Genomic DNA, 17,709 nt, shown 5'->3' on the forward strand with positions numbered 1-17,709 from the left:
GCTGAAATCATATTTTGCAGAGAAGATTTGAGAAATCGAATTCCAAATCTATTCCAGTATATTAGGAGGGGGTGAGGAGAGTTGAGCTTTGTAGGAGTAACTGCTATAGTTCTAAAAGACCTTTGAGTTTTTACTACAAAGGAGTCCCAACAGTTATATTCTGTTAGTTGAGCAAAAGAATTTATTTTAAAAGGTCACACAAAATTGTCAAAAAATTTTGGAATTTTGGTGGATGTCTAGAACCTGAGCATTATGTGTTTCCTCTCCTCTCCTTTTGAGGCTTCTCCTAATTAAACCATTACTAGAAAGTCTCTTCTCTCATAACCCACTCATTATCCCACACTGGATATTTTTGTTTCTCTCTAGAAAACATATTTTGGGGACAGTAGTGTGGGGAATAGGGAATGGGAATCTAGCTGCCTGATTTTTTTTTTTTTAAGTATGCATGTCAGTGTTGATTGTTGGGAGCTTTTATTTTATCCATGAAAACCATTTGAAGTAGCTGAATATCTTTTTAAAAATATTTGGGGGACGTCCCTGGCGGTCCAGTGGTTAAGACTTGGTGCTTCCACTGCAGGGGGCACGGATTCGATCCCTGGTTGGGGAACTAAGATCTCGCATGCTGCGTGGTGACACGAAAAAAAAAAAATTTGGTAAAAGAAAGAAAGCTCACCATTTCATTTTATTGATTTAGCTTCCTTTATAAAACCGGAAAAACAGTACAAAAATAAAGCAGCCAGAGACCAGTCTCAATTATGATCGTAGACACAGAAAATCAAAACAAAATCTTAGCAAATAGAATTCCACAATGTACAAAAACTATGACCAACTTGAGTTTATGCCAGGGGTGCAAGATTGGTTCAGAATCAAGGAATTCCCTCAACATTATTATATCAGGAGCTAAAAGGAAAAAGAAAATGTGCGATCAGATCAGCAGATGCTGACTAAGCATTTGATAATAAGTATAGTAACCATTTCTAATAAGTAGAAAAGGGAACTGCTTAAATATGTCATTACTTTTTAAAAATCAGTACCAAATATTATTCTAAACAATGAAACACTGTATACAGTCATTTTTTTTTTAAAGCCATTAAATTTAAACTCAAAACCAAGCAGGGATGCTCACTTAGTAATGTCATAGAGGCAGTAAGACCAATAAGAAAGAGGAATGGTGGGGACTTCCCTGGTGGCACAGTGGTTAAGACTCTGAGCTCCCAATGTAGGGGGCCCAGGTTTGATCTCTGGTCAGGGAACTAGATCCCACATGCCGCAACTAAGGAGCCCACGTGCCGCAACTAAGACCCGGCGCAACTAAATAAATAGAAGTAAATAAATATTTATTTATTTACCAAAAAAAGGAGGAATGGTATAAATATTGGAAACGAAAGTTAACTCTCTTTTTTGCTAGTTATGTGATTGTGTAAGATTCACAGAAGTTTGGTAAGATGGCTCAATACACCCAGCATAAATGATTATTAAAAGCAAAATTCTTCTCTATGCTTGAAATAAGCACCTAAATATGGAAATGGGGGACATGTTCTATTTAAAAGAGTGACAGAAATGATAAAATTCCTAAGAACACATTTAACAAGAAAAGTAGTTACTTATATGAAGGAAGTGATATAATCTTATTAAAGGAAATATTAGTGGAACTGAACATACTATTTTCTTTGAACAAACTATCATAAAAATGTCAGTTCTCTAAAAATTCATGTATCTAATGCAGTTCCATCTTGATTTTCATTAGAGTTGTTTGTAGAATAGATAAATTAAAAGTTCATAGGGAAAAAGAAATGTCTGTGAATGGCCAAACAAGTTTTTTTTTTTTTAGTTTTTATTGGAGTATAGTTGATTTACAATGTTGTGTTGGTTTCAGGTGTACAGCAAAGTGAATCAGTTATACATATACATATATCCACTCTTTTTTAGATTCTTTCCCCATATAGGTCATTACAGAGTATTGAGTAGAGTTCCTGTGCTATACAGTAGGTCCTTATTAGTTATCTATTTTATATATAGTAGTATATATGTGTCAATTCCAATCTTCCAATTTATTCCCCCCCCGCCGCCCTTACGCCCTGGTAACCATAATTTTGTTTTCTACATCTGTGACTCTATTTCTGTTTTATAGATAAGTTCATTTGTACCCTTTTTTTAGATTCCACATATAAGCAATATCACATGGTATTTGTCTTTCTCTGTCTGACTTACTTTACTCAGTATGACAATCTCTAGGGCCATCCAACAAGATTTTTTTAAAAAAGCCTTGCCAGATACCAGAACATACTATAGAGTCAGTGGGATCAGATTCTTGTCACATTGACCTGGGAATTGTTCAGTCAGAGTAGATAATCCAGAAATAGATCTCATTTCATATGGACATTTACTAAACCACAAAAATATTTTTTTTTTGCTTCAATGAGAAGAGGATGGATTGGTTAATAAACATTGCTGGGAACCCTAGGTATCCACCTGAAGGAAATCTGGTTGAACCCTGGGGTAACATACCACACACATATATGCAATTACAATTGGTTTAAAGATTGAAATGTAATAAAGTAATACCATCTTAGAAAAGAAAGCTATGTGATAAAAGAAATATTTTACACATATAAAAATGTAGAATTTCTGTATGCTAAAGATATTACACACAAAATGGACAAGTTTTAAAAAATCTTTCGACAACTGACAGATAAACAGTTGATATGTAATATACAATGAGCGCTTTTAAACTGACAAGGAAAAGACATGTAGTCCATCAGAAAACTTAGCAAAGGATGTGAATGAGCAATTCATGGAAGCACGAGTCCAAATGCCCAAGAAACATGGCAAGCGATGCTCAAGGCCACTAGAAGTGAGTGAAATTCACACTCCACTGGTGTGGTTTGCTGAAGGCGGTCATTGACCACAGGAGGCCTGGGGCACTCCTATCTGAGGCAGAAGGGTGGTTTCTGTAGCCATGGGGTTCCCTTTATGACTTTATGACCTTTAAAATTTTTCCTGAAGAACAGTGTTGACTTTTACAATTCATAACATTTTTAAAGATTTTTAATCTTTGTTGTATTATTATACTTTTTATTGTGCTTCATGTTTTCTTACTTTGAGTTAACTCTAGAAATGTAGGGTTATTTTCTATGTAGCTTAATTTTCTTTTGCGAACACTATCTGTATGTGGCTCATTTAAAACATGGCCAATGATGGCATTGTAATTGGAGTAGCTGGTCTTAACATTTGAAGTTTCAAATAAAACTTTTCTTAAGAAAGGTTTAAAAAGTAAATCCTTATGCCCTTAAAATCTAGACTTCAACAAATGAAATCTGAATGAACATTTTTTGTGCAGAAGAGGTTAAATCATGAATATGCAGTTTCAGTTAGCAAAAATATAGTTTCCAGTTGCAAGTACAAACCCCTTTCTTTTTCTTACTCTTATTTGAGAGAAATGCTTTACATAATAGCTCATTGGAAGTTGACATGACCATTTGTTTGAGTACCACTTTCAAATAGTAAGTGCATTTGTAAGGTCATTTAATGAATTTTCAGAGCTTTGAAAGTATGCTAGTATTAATAGTATAGTAGAGCATAGTATGTCACATCCCCGTGGTGAGGTTTGTAGAACCCCACAGAGGAGTTGATGCAATCTAATCAAGTATCTAGAAATAAACTCTGTTTCTAAGTACTTTTTTCCTCCTAATAGCTTTATTGTCACATAATTCACATAACAGAAGTCACAGTTTTAAAGTGTATAGTTCATTGGTTTTTAGTCTTTCCAGAATTGTGCAACCATCACCACCACCCAGTTTAGAACATTTTTATCACTCCAAAAAGAAACCCCATTTGATGTCCATGGTATATATCCTGACATTCAGACTGAAAATTACCTTGTGTATCATAAAAGTAGAGAGTAACACAATAAAACATGTTTCATATTTATATAAAACCTTGTCCGTTTTTCCCTACAGCTTGGTAAACAAGTTTTGTTTTGTTTCGTTTTCCCCTGGACCAAGGGAGCCGATTATTTAGTTTTTGTGTGGGTGGGAGTGGTGGTTTGGGAAAGGCTCTTTTAAGGCCACAGTCATTCTAAGCCCATGCTGTTGGTTTGCAGGGCGCTTGCTGATATGAATAATGATGGAAGAATGGATCCAGTGGAGTTTTCCATAGCTATGAAACTCATCAAACTGAAGCTACAAGGCTATCAGCTCCCCGCCGCACTTCCCCCTGTCATGAAACAGCAACCACTTGCTATTTCTAGTGCACCAGCCTTTGGTGAGTCTGAAAAGGAATTGGTTCCTATATTTCATTACATGTTTTTAAAATAAATATTTCCCTTCTCCCACCCTCCCCTCTCAGTTTGTAGCACTGTGAAATTCTAGGAGGCATTCTGTCTGAAAAATGATGGCCCTGTGCAAAAAGATAATGATGGAAGGGAAGAAGCATGGTCACATTCTAACCCTGGGATGAGAGTAATCAAAATGAAAGCAAATAAATAAATTTCACAGCTTACATCTCAACCAATACAAAGGCCTGGGATGAATAATAAAAATAACCTGAATTGGGGGCTAACTCCATACCGTACAATATATGAATTAATCATCCCACTGTAACAAGTTTGATATCTTTGAGTCATTGGCTTATGAAAAATTAGACTGAGATTTAATTTTGTACTTTATAAAAATGTGGAGTAAGTTCTAGTCATATAAATCTCATTGCAGGATGCATGTGTGTGTAATCTGTGAGGTGTAGTGGCCTCTGTTACGTTTCACAGGACTCAGCTATCCAATTGATTTCTATAACAATGCAGAATAAAACTCAGGTCACTTTGAAATTAAGATTAATCTTTTTTTTTTTTTAAACATCTTTATTGGAGTATAATTGCTTTACAATGGTGTGTTAGTTTCTGCTTTATAACAAAGTGAATCAGCTATACATATACATATACATATATCCCCATATCTCCTCCCTCTTGCATCTCCCTCCCACCTGCATCTCCCTCCCACCCTCCCTTTCCCACCCCTCTAGGTGGTTGCAAAGCACCGAGCTGATCTCCCTGTGCTACGCGGCTGCTTCCCACTAGCTATCTGTTTTGCGTTTGGTAGTATATATTAGTCCATGCCACTCTCTCACTTTGTCCCAGCTTACCCTTCCCCCTCCCCATGTCCTCAAGTCCATTCTCTGCATCTGTCTTTATTCCTGTCCTGCCCTTAGGTTCTTCATAACCTTTTTTTTTCTTTTAAGATTCCATATATATGTGTTAGCATACAGTATTTGTTTTTCTCTTTCTGACTTACTTCACTCTGTATGACAGACTCTAGATCCATCCACCTCACTACAGATAACTCAATTTCATTTCTTTTTATGGCTGAGTAATATTCCATTGTATATATATGTGCCACATCTTCTTTATCCATTCAAGATTAATCTTTTTTGATTCATTTAAAAACTAGCTCCCCTGCCGTTTTGTATTGGGGTGGGGGAGAGGATATCTATAAACTTCAGCCTCCAGTGACTCACATATGCCAAAGATTTTCAAGGAAATTCATATTATATATTTTAAAAATGATTTATGAACATTACCCACCAAAAGAAATAAATTTTTCCCTCTTGGGAAGATACCACCCATTACCCTCTAACCTGAGAATCAGAGCCCTAGATTCTACCTTTACTATTAAACTCAACCTTGAAATTGAGCTTGATTATCTTTTCTGTGTCTTAGTTTCTTCACTTTAATATAAAGTACAAAGTTTACCATATGTATTCATTCTCTCACCTTGTAGAAATGATCACTCTTAATTTAAATTTGGTTCTCACCCTTTAAAAAATTGTAGATGGAAAAGTGATTGAAAACAGTTTTGAGAAACAAACATGTTTTCCTCATAAAATATATTATATTCTGATTTTCCCGTCTTATTTTCTGGTGGGAAAAATTGGAGAAAATGTGTATTGTCTTGTGCCATTTTGTAACATGGCTTTCTCAGGAAAAAGACCACTTTCAATTGTAATATTTCCTCAGATAGTTCAGTATGGGTGTGAGGGCCATTATTAGTTCAGTATTGTGTTGATCCTATGTGATTTCTTAAAGGAGCTTATCAAACATTTTAAGGATTCTCAATGGAAAACATGAATAAAACACTCTGAAGTATTAGCAATCTACCATACTTAGAGTCCTCAGTTTTCAGTTGCAATGGGCAAGTAGTCATTTAGGATTATAATTAACATAAGTTTCTTATTCTCTCACCTCCTTAGTACTATAGCCAAATACCATTTAATTTATAGAAAGCTTATCTTTATGGTTCTGTTTACTTACTTTATTATACATCTGAAGGTAACACTTAAATTGGGCAAATACACCAAAGCTACAGGAATCTTTTCCTGGCTTTCAATTTGTTGCCACCATTTTAGTCCTGCAGATGGTAAAGCATCTCCTATTGGCAAGGATTTCCCGGCGAGGTCCCAGCAATCCCAGTTAAGTGCAGTGTCTTCCTCCTTTGGAAGGTCTTTTTATGTTTAAAGTAGACTAATTGTGAGAACAGACAGAAGGTATTTGCAGGTTGCTTTACCAGCATGAATCTTGTTTTTCTGGCTTGAAGTCTCAGAGACTGCTAAATTATTCTATAAGAAGGTAAGCTTTAATACAGAGATTAACCTCATACTTGTGCAAACCTGTTTTGTTGCTGTAATGCTTATTTTTCTGTATTTGTTTACACATTAAATTGTTACAAAGCAACAACAACAACAACAAATGAAATCAAAGGTGCAGATTGTCAGGGAAAAAGGAACAAACTTGCAGTGTCCTGCTGCATCTTCTGTTTCTTTATTGCTCTTACTGGATTCTTGACCTTTCACATTGTCATATACTTCCTTTTGAAAGGTTTTGTGTTTCCAGAGCATCTTTGTGTTTCCTTGTGCTCCTTTTCTTTACGGTATTAAGAAATATGTATTTTATTCAGAGTATTGAGGCAATTGGCCATATTTTTTTTTTTTTTTTTTTTTTTTTGGCCATGCCATGTAGCACATGGGATCTTAGTTCCCGGACCAGGGATCGAACCCTCACCCCCTGCATTGGAAGTGCCGAGTCTTAACCACTGGACTGCCAGGGAAGTCCTAAGTTATTTCTTAGAACAAAATGCCACAGGAAAAAAAACCCATTATTATCCCAATTTAAAACATAATTCCATAAAAAGCTGTCTTTTAGTCAGATGTTTTTCTTAAAAATTAAACGGTAATTAGCTAAGATCACCAACAGTTCTGATTTCTTCTGTGTTCTCACCCTAGACTTTAATTATTTAGGTTGATTTAAAGATTACAGTAATTAGATCCAACATCTGATTCATGGGAAAGTTCTTAGACAGTTTAAACAAAACACAAAAATTGTGGATAGAGTTTCCTTCTCTCCTCTTCATCCTGATATATCTGATGACAGGGAGTAAAGTGAAGGAGGTTTGGGAGGGGACAGTCAGTAGTCATTCAGGTTGTCTCTGATACAGTTAATGATAAGCTGAGATAAATGAATGCTATGCTTTTACTTAATAGGTTCACTATTAAAAACAAACAAACTATGCATTGCCTTTCTTTTGGTGAGGTTGAGCCGCAAGTCTGGATATTTTAAGGGGAAAGGTACAGGTTTTGGGTTAGGCAAGTAGGACCGTAATCCAAGAGAAGAAGGAAAACTCAAGAAGTCACGTGAGAGCAAAGGCTAGGAGGAGCAGAGGTGAACAGCGCCATAGGCTCCAAGGGACCAGGGCCCCTGTTGGTCTTGTGCATCGTGTGTTCACGGTTCCTAGTCCTCAGTTAACCAGCTTATTTAAAAGTGGACGTTACTCTGAATCTCTGAAGGGCCCTGTAGCCAGCATTTGGTCGAAACCCAAAACAGCTAAAGGGTGTTTGGTTTTCTTTTGGCCTCCCTTCCGGGGCTGCAAGAAGAAACCTCGGAGTGGAGAAAGGGTCAGATAACCACAGGCATCCCATTGCCTCTTTTTCCCTCAAACCCGGGTGTCAGTAATTCTTCCTCTGACATGTAATATGTCTCCTCTTATTCCATCCTGCTATAGGAATTTCAACTCTAGGGTTATTGCCGATTTATTTTCAGGAGGGGTGGCCTCACTGCCCAGAGGGTTTTACAGTCAGCTGAGTAACCTGCCCCGGCCTCTAAGAGAAGCTGGGATTTCTTGGCTGCCCTCCTGCCAGTCAGACCTTAGCTCTTCCCCCCACCCTGGCTTCTCCACTGCTTTCCCTTCCCTCATTCTCGTCACGTCACCCTTCTCAGTAAACTGTTTTCAAGAAGATAAATCATGAGGGAATTATAGAAAATAAAGAGAAGTTAAAAGTACATGGTCTTAATCTGCTTTACCCAAGTTTACTCAAAGATCTGGCCTTTGTCAAGGTAATTTTTTTTTCTTATACTTCTTCTGGCTACTTGAGAACATAATTTATTACTATTATCATTATTTTCTAATTAATATTAGATATTATCTGACCATGGGTTTCCTAGCCCTGTGGTCTGTCTTTACATATAGTGTTTTATCTGGTCACAACAGTAATCCTAAAAGTGTACAGAGATTATTGGCTCTCTTATACAAACGAGAGACCTGAGATTCCAAGAAGTTGAACAGTTTGCTTGAGACCATGTTTCTGAAAGGGAGGTAGAGCCTGTTCAAACTCAGATTTCCTAAAAAGGCTCTTGGTTTCCTTATTTCCTTCTCTCTTCCCACCTTCCTTATCACCAAATCATGAGGGTGACATGGGGCGTCATCACTCTTCCAAGGTTAATGCAAATGTTAACACACTGTGGAATTAAGGCTGGCTAGGGGTTGAATAATCATTTTTGTTAAGAAGAGGAAAATGGGGTGCAGTGATATTGTGATTTGCCTAAGGGTACCCAGCTGTGTTTAAGGACATTCTGTGAGTATGCCTCGTACCTTCTTCCTTCAGTGTATTTGCACACAGCATCATTCTTCTTTTACTCTGGACTCAACCGTTTCAGGGGGAGGTGGTTGTTTTTGTTTTTGCCAGAGTCCATGGTTTTATTAAGTCAAACCAATCAATATTTTTAAGCCCTGATTGTGTGTCCTAGTTGCTGGGAAGATGGTGGTGAGCAAGACATCGTGGCTCCTGTTGCTATGGAGCTTGTTGACAAGTTGGGGGAAGCAAACAGATAGACAATTCCATAAAACGGGGTAATATGATAGAGACAAATAGGACCCGGTGGTTAGGGGAGAATTTTCCGAGGAGATAACTTTTGAGCTGACTTAGGCACGAGAGCCTCCTGAGGGGAGAAGACCCCCAGGCAAAAGCAACAGGTCCTAAGGCAAAGCTTGGTGTGTGGGAGGAACAAAAGTGAGATACTTCAGTTGTAGTTGAAATAGCCTTAGGACTTAAGGTCAGGGAGGTAAGGCTGGAGCCAGGTGGTTTGGGGCCTGATAAAACCACTAAAGAGTTAGCATTTTTTTCTAAGTGCAGTTGAAAGCTTTTAAGCAGGGGTGTGCCATGGTTGATAGACACTTAGAAAAAAAAAATCTGTGTTATCTGAAGACTATTTTTATTTCTTTGTTATTTTTTGTTTGTTGTTTTGTCATTTGTGTTATCTGAAGACTGGATTGCAGGGGGACAAGAGTAAAATCAGGGAAATCAGTAAGGAGGCTTTTTCCATAGGCAAGAGATTATGGTAATTTAGATCTGGGTGGTGATAATAAATGTGGAAGATAGGGTAGAACTAGATTCACGATATCCTGTATTGTGGAGAAAAAAATAAATCAGATTTTGACCATTTTAAGTTTGAGGGGCCTCATTGATTTCCAAGTCGAGATGTGAAGGAGGCAGGTGAATCTGTTTGTCTGCAACTTGGGAGGGATCCGTCAGTTCCCGGTGAGTTTGGGTGCGGATGGCATTGAAAGCCCCGGGGCTGGATACGGAATCTTAGAGAAAAGTGAGAAGATTTCAATCTTAAATGGAACCAGAGGATATAAAATGGAGAATCTCATGCGTGGGTCCTCAGGAAAATGAAACTTAAGGACCAAGGGACTGGTCAGGCATTTACAGAAAATCGAAACTGATCCCTTGACTAATGAACATCCTGCAAGAGTCTCTTCTCCTCCTCAAGCCAATGAACTTTCTCCTAGGACTCTAACTGAATTCCCTCCTCTTTGTGATCCTTGCCCATAAATCCAGCCCACCCCAAAGCCTCAAAGGACTCACTTGTAGCTTGCTGTAGTTGGCGTGTCCAGAATTGCAATTCTTGGGACTTCCCTGGTGGTCCAATGGTTAAGATTACACGCTTCCAACGCAGGGGGCACAGGGTCGATCCCTGGTTGGGGAACTAAGATCCCACATGCCGTGCGGCGCACCCCCCCCCCCAAAAAAAAAGGCATATCAGAATTGCAGTTCTTCTGCTATTCCTGCATAAACTCAACTTCTGGTAATTCAAGTTTGCTTCAGTTTTCCTCTTTACTTAGGTTGACGAAGGGTAGCTTTAGAGTAGGCGGAAGACCTAGGACCAGGCCTTGGCGGTCTGTGACATTTAAAGCTCTAGTGAAAGGGAAGAAGCCAGAAACAGAGTGAAGTGGGAGAAAGTTGGTGTCCTAGTAGCCAAGGAAAAGTGTTTCGGGGGGGAGTGCCCCATTGTTCAAGTTGCTTCTGAGGAACTGAGTAAGAATAGGACAGAAAAGTGATTGGATTTGGCAAGACGAGCTTGGACCTCACCTTGAGGAACCGTTTCCTTGGAGTGGTAGGGACGGGAGCCTGCTGGAGGCTTGGAAGAGGGGAGGGTTTAAGTGTAAGGAGGAGCATGTCAGCTGAAGAATGGTGTGTTTATGGGGGGAAGTGCCTCCGTCAGTGGTTGAGGAGAGAGGGTAAAACTTCAAGAATTGAGACTTAGCCCCGTCAAGAGGGATGGCATCTAAAACATAGCCTCTGGTAGGTGAGTTTATTTAGAAGTATTCAGAAAACACTCATTCATTCAGAAGAGGCAGTCAGTTGGTAAAAGGATGATAGTCTTTGCAGTGGCAATTTAGGAGCTGAGTAGGTAACTTAAAATGGAAAAATTATGATGCTAGAGAATAAGAATAAGAAGACCTGCAAGATCTGGTCCCTGTGAATGCTCAGCACTGGCCCAACAAGGCTGCCTTTGGGGACAGGATCTCACACTGAGGAGAAGTGACTGGGAGTGGAATACAAATTAAGCAGGGCACCGACACAGAGACAGAAGGAGGAGAAAGTCCAGGCCAAAGTGGGGGAGGAGAATGAGCCTGGAAATCCCAGGAGTCAAGGCTCATATCAAAACGAGCATCAGGCAGTATCAGGCAAGGTCAAATCCCACACAAGGTTATTATTAGAAAAAAGAGGATGAAGAGCCGAGTAACACCCCTGTGGACAATGACAGCGCATCCGTAACCTACTATTTCAAAACAAGCTGAAAGGTACTAAGAAAATGATGCGAGTCATGAAAGACTAACATAGATCAGAATTTTAAAGCCCCAGAAATCAGGTGACCACTCAGGAAAGAATGAGACATAAAAGAAAAAGTCATTTCAGAAATGAAGAGTGAGCCAGAAGCAACACAAGAGAGACTGTCTGAAAGGAAATAGAAGGTAAAAAGAGGAAGATTTCAAACATTTAAAGGAAATGAAAAAAGAGATACAGAGAATTTGAGGAAAAGCGGCAAATGTTGAAGGCAAAGAGAATTGAGTAGGTTAGCTGGGGTCTCTGAAGAAGAAAACCAAAGCAAGGGAACAGAACAAATGGCAAAAACTAGTTCAAGACGGCTTTCTTGACATAAACGGTTTGAAGCTAAATTTGAACAAATATATATAGTACGTGCCCGAGAAGATCGACCTGGAAAGATCAACACTAAGATACATTCTAGTAAGACAAAAAATCATTTGGGCCCAAAGAAAAAGAAAACACATGGCTGATGAGAAAGAAAATTAGAATATCTTCAGACTTTTCTGCAGCAGTGCTTCATGCCAGAAGGAAATGGAGTGACATATTTAGGATTCTCAAGGAAAGAATCAGCCAAGAATTCTGTGTCCAGAAAAACCACACCAACCAATTTTCCAACTCTCCGGACACTAACTTTATATCTTATAATTAAATTCAATTCTGACACTGACTCTGGTCGTTAGCGTCAGATTCCGCAGGTTTAAGGGTTCGGTCTCACAAGACTGCCCTCACTTCAGACTTGAGTCACGAGTAATGGGCCACAGGGTACCCATGCTCCGTCTGACTTGACTACAAAACCAGAGGCTCCCACAAACTCTTCTCCCCTTTTCTGTAATTTGCTAGAACAGCTCACCAAACTTAGGGGAACATTTACTTACATTCGCTGGTTTGTTATAAAGCATATTATAAAGGATACAGATGAACAGGCAGATGGAGAGGTGCATAGTGTAAGGTCCGGACGGGTCCTGAGTGCAGGAGCTTCTGTCCCCGTGGAGTTGGGGAGCGCCACCCTCCCAGCACGTGGATTTGTTCACCAGCCTAGAAGCTCTCCAAACCTTGGCATGTAGGAGTTGTTATGGAGGTTTCATTCTGCAGGCATACTTGATTAAATCGGGAGCACTTGATTAGCTCAGTCTCCGGCCCCTCTGCCTTCCCCTGAGGTCTGTGTGGAGGTGGGAGTTGGGTGGGGCTGAAAGTTCCAACCCTCTAATCATGCTGTGATCTTTCCCGTGACTAGCTCCCATCCTGCAGCTATTTAGGGGTCCCCAGCCATCATTCACCGCATCAAACACACAAAGATACTCTTACCACTCTAGAGATTCCAAGGATCTTAAAAGCTCTGTGTCAGGAACCAGGGACTGAGACCAAATATTTTGGCAAAAGATGTTCCTATCAGTCAGGAAATTAAAAGGGTTTTAGGAGCTCTGCCAGGAATCAAGACCTGGGGACAAAAACCAGATATATATTTCTTATTAAATCACAAGTTAGGGTAGAGAAACTAAAAGAATAGAAACATCTATTTTAGTTTCTATTGTTTCTTCATTTTTTGGTTAGAATACTTCTATAAAGAGAAACTTTCTCATCAAATATTTGATTACTCTGAGGTTCAGTATATAAAAGAAAGGCAGGATAAATGTTTATTTTCTGCCTTTATTTACTAGTTTTCAAAATAAATTGATTGCCTATGGTGACCAATTAGGATTAAAAAAAAAATCATTGTGAATTTATGAATTGATTTCTCTTTGGTGGCTTTCAGTCCACTGCAGTTATTATTCTTATTGATCCTCAACTTTGGCCAGTAGATCCTTCTTTAAGTTGGGTCTTGAGCCCTTTTGATATGATCCTTGACAATTTTTACTACTCTTCAGAATGATTAATCTGAATTCATATTTTAAATGGAACTATATTACAACTGGAAAGGGATTTTCTTCTCCATGCAGTCCTGGATTAATTATCATTGAATGCTGAAATGTGGTTCCATGTGAATTTTGTTGGGATTTTTCCCTTCATAGGTATGGGAGGTATCGCCAGCATGCCACCGCTGACCGCTGTTGCTCCAGTGCCAATGGGTTCCATTCCCGTTGTCGGAATGTCTCCCCCGCTAGTATCCTCTGTTCCTGCAGCAGGAGTGCCTCCTCTGGCTAACGGGACGCCCCCTGTCATACAGCCTCTGCCTGCATTCGCTCATCCTGGTACGTGACCTGCTGAAGCCACAGGCTGAACTTTTACCTGTATTTTACTCTTCATTCTCGTTAAGTTTTCTGTCTTCATGTTCTGATTATATTTAAATGGTATTTTATTCCAGAAGAAATCATCTTCATTTTTTCTTTTGTTCATTTAATGTCTCATTTTGGGGATGAGCTACGCTAGAGAGAGGGAAAGGAGAATGAAATTATGAAGCTTTGGGTGCCATTGTGCACAGAGGTGAACTCAACAGCTAAAACCAAGAGCATGATTTCCTTTCAAGGGCTTGATGAGAGCAGCTCAAGTTTGAACAGTATTTGAACACTTTTTATTTCCATGTATCAGTTACTACTTTTCTTCAGCTGCCATGAATTGCTAATAAACAAGCCAATCCCTTAGGAGTAGAATTGTGTGGGAGGAAAAAAAAGAACATTGCCTTTCTTTTTTTTGAGGAGGTGGAGTGAATCAGGCATAGAGGGGGAAGGAAGTCTATTGAATGGCTAAATATATTAAGGTTATAGTATTACATGCTTGCTTAATTGAGACTTTATTCAAAGTCTTTTTCCCTTTAGTTAAAGAAAAACATAGTGTAGATGTAGATGGTCTTAGTCTAACAAATCAGAATGGATTCATATCAATATGGAAAGTTTTTTTTGTTTTTTAAGTACTTCGGATATGTCTGAATAAATTCGTAAGTGACTGACAGTGTGGGTTTGAGCCTTATATATGAATCTGCCTAGGCCCCTGCATTTATTACATCTGTCAGGATGTGTCTCTAAGTTATAGCCACAGAATCCAAATCGACCTCTAGTTTTTAAGATGTTCTTTTCACATGTAGTTTATCTTTCATAGGAGCCCATGACTGCAGGTGTGATGGCAGCTGAGAAAATGCTTGTAATTATTTTTACAGTAGTAGCAGTGAATCCACGCACTGTGTCTTGTTTTCTTTTGCGGCAAATGTTGCAAGACAGTAGGCAAGGTTGAAGGGAATGTTGGTTAAGGCTCAAAGTTTTTCTCCTGACACACAGCTAACCAGCCTGAATGAGACTCAGACACAAAAGCTGGCCCTTCTGGCATCACGTGTCATCTGGCCAAGACAAGTCTGTGACTTCTTGGCTCTTACATCTGGAACTAATACTTCAGCTCCTTCAGTGCAGTTAAGAATATGCCAGCTATCTATTTAAGCTGTTACTTCTTTAACTATTGGAACAGAGCCTATAAAATGTGATACTAAGTGTTTAATGAAGAGTCAGATTTTATGGATGTAAACATTACTACCTAGTAAGGTGATTTTCTGAAGGAACTAGTAAAACATTTTTGGCTAGAGGGCAGGAAGCAAGGAGGGAATAACTTTTTGAGTCTGGAATGGTAAAAAGGGAGGAATAATTTCTGCCTCAGATTTGATGACTATACATTTTAATTTTTATAAATAGGGAAACGTTTCTTACTTTTGTAAAATTAAAATTATTCAACATTTATTTATCTTTTCAGCAGCCACATTGCCAAAGAGTTCTTCCTTTAGTAGATCTGGTCCAGGGTCACAGTTAAACACTAAATTACAGAAGGCACAATCATTTGACGTGGCTAGGTAAGTTTGCTTGTTTTTTTAAATGGGTGGTTTGGTTAAGCCATTATCTGATTGACTCATATATTTGAAAGTGAATTAGCTCTGTGTTCTTTTGTCTTGTTTTAGTTTGCAGAATGCTAATAATTTTCTTAATTCTGGATAATGTTACTAGGTTTTATTATTTATTTGTTGTAAAGATGACAGAATCAAGAACACTACTTTTCCTTTGAAAGCTTTGCATGTTGATTTTTTTTAAAGAGGATGATAAATAGGTAGTAGTAAATGTTTAAAAAAATAGAACTCTAGGTATGAGGAAAAAAAGCGCATTAACTATTTTGTGTCAGTCATTTAAAAGTTTATGTATAAAAAATACTGTATGAAGATTAGAGCCAAAACTGGCTCTAATTTTATCTCAGAGAACCTTATGGAGTCTGTATGGATTGTTAGTAAAACTTCAGATCAGTTTTTATGAAATGAGTTATTCAGGTTATGGGACAGTTGTTATTAAATCAAATATGTGGCTCAATTTTGGGTACAGGTTGCATGACCTGTTTGCTTCTGTTTTGGCCAATCTTGGTTCATATTATCTTTCATATTTTTATTTTACCCATTTTTTCCCCTTGCATACTGCTGTACTAAAATAAAAAATTAAGTCTCTTGATAAGCTGTCTCAAAGCTTTCCAAATGAAAAGGAGATGTAAATGAAGATGATTCCATCTTTTCTTGTTTCAGTCCTCTTTAGGAATCTTTCCTAAGTGAATTGAGTCATTTTTCCTCTTCAAAGAAAAGAGCATGTTGAGTATAATTCAATAATTCATTGCCTTTTAAAAAATAATATAAAGAAAATCCATAAACTGAAAAACACTGTGCCAAATGCTTTATGCACATTAACTCATTTAATGCTCACCTTCTTCCCCATAAGATGACTATGATTTTCTCTGTGTTATAGATGAGGAGGAGCCCCAGAGACAGTAAGTGACTTGCCCAGGATAACTTAACTCCTAAGTGATAGGGCTGAGTTGAACTGAGATCTTTCTGATTTTAAGGCAGATGTTCTTAAAATTTGCCCTAAAAACTTCGGTTAATTGTGGTATTACAGGTATTTGTGTTCCATTTAATTAAGGTTTTACTCCTAGGATGCAGGAATATTTATTGAGTATCTGCTTTGACTCATTAATCCCATTTAACCCGCACAACCACCTGTAGGGTAGTAATTGGCTCAGAATTGTGAATGAAGAAACACCCAGAGAGGTTATATTTCTCACCCATAGTTTACAGCTTACTAAACAGCAGAGCTGAGATTTAAATTGAGATGATCTAACACTAAATTCCATGTTTTCTATTCTTTCTCCCATATCACGCTGAACTTTGAGTTTTCTCTGACTTTCCACAAGTGATTTTGAAATCTGTCTTAAAATTGACTTGTGACATTAAAATGAACAAACAGCCAGTATTAGCAACATTAATGCTATTAAAATGTTGGGTCTGCTCGCCCATGTGCAGTAAACCCAATCTACTGACACCAGGTTGTAAGGTGCCAGACAAGGAGTCCGGAGCAGCTAATGCTCAAAAAACCTGAGCTCCCCAATGGGTTTTAAGGGAGCATTTTTAAAGGCAAGATGAGGGAAGGGAGTTGCAGGATGTGTGATCAGCTGTGCACCGTTCTCTGATTGGTTGATGGTGAGGTAACAGGGCAGTGCCACAGGGGTTAATGTTATCAATCCTTAGGCTCCAGCTTCCCTTTGGTGGAGTTTTAGCATCTGTAAAACAACTCAGGAATGTGCATCAGATACTGTTATCTAGGTACTTCAGGGAGGAACTAAAGATTCTGTGGCTGCCATATGGCTGACTGTTTACATTGTTACCAGTTCTCCTGGCCCAGTTGCTACTTTTGTCACTACACGTTCATGTACTTTCAATCATTAATTCTTGAGCCAGGCTTCTGTGACTCAGGGGAGGCCTGGGAGACTACAGCTTTTCTACAAACAAGAGATAGGCTGAGACAAAAAAATAGAGACAGGCAGAGGATGTGAGGGGAGGGGTCTGTCCCCAGAAGGCCCCATAGGGTCCTGCTCAGTTATAGAAACACTGGGGTTTTTTTGGTAGTTACCTTTCAATAATTTAAGTTTCTAGCAAGTTTTTATAATGTGGCATCTAACGTTTTGGTTAATGCATTTTTAGGCCTATTTAAATTCTCAGGAATTTGGCAGAAAACTATGATTGGATAAGTGTAATCTTGAACACCTTCTGTGTAAGACCCTACATTCCTGGGGTGCAGGAGAGATATAATTAGCTTCTTGACAAATAGGCAAGAGTTGGAATCTGCAAAATATTAGTTTAAAATGAGAGAGTTGTTGCAGAAGTATGCACAGCAGATTAGAACTTGGTAAATGTTTTTATTAAGAAGTTTATAAAAATTGAAAAGATAAATTTTTATAGGTACTTTTCAAGTGTTTGGGAGCTGTTTCTGTGCTTTGAGAAGTGTACATAGTAAGTATCAGTGCATAGGTAACATACATAAATGATGA

General features: G+C 38.4%; 1 protein-coding gene across 3 annotated transcripts in view; it reads left to right on the top strand.

Annotated features, from left to right (window-relative positions):
* The window catches only part of ITSN1 (intersectin 1), a 222,869-nt gene that overhangs the window by 71,243 nt on the left and 133,917 nt on the right, over positions 1-17,709 (top strand). For all 3 annotated transcript variants that reach the window (XM_059921482.1, XM_059921480.1, XM_059921481.1), the window contains exons 5-7: positions 4,103-4,263; positions 13,443-13,622; positions 15,106-15,202. In XM_059921482.1, the coding sequence (XP_059777465.1) occupies positions 4,103-4,263; positions 13,443-13,622; positions 15,106-15,202 (438 nt within the window). The remainder of the gene's footprint in view (positions 1-4,102; positions 4,264-13,442; positions 13,623-15,105; positions 15,203-17,709) is intronic.

This window comes from Balaenoptera ricei, chromosome 4, assembly GCF_028023285.1.
Source record: "Balaenoptera ricei isolate mBalRic1 chromosome 4, mBalRic1.hap2, whole genome shotgun sequence".
Taxonomy (NCBI): domain Eukaryota; kingdom Metazoa; phylum Chordata; class Mammalia; order Artiodactyla; family Balaenopteridae; genus Balaenoptera; species Balaenoptera ricei.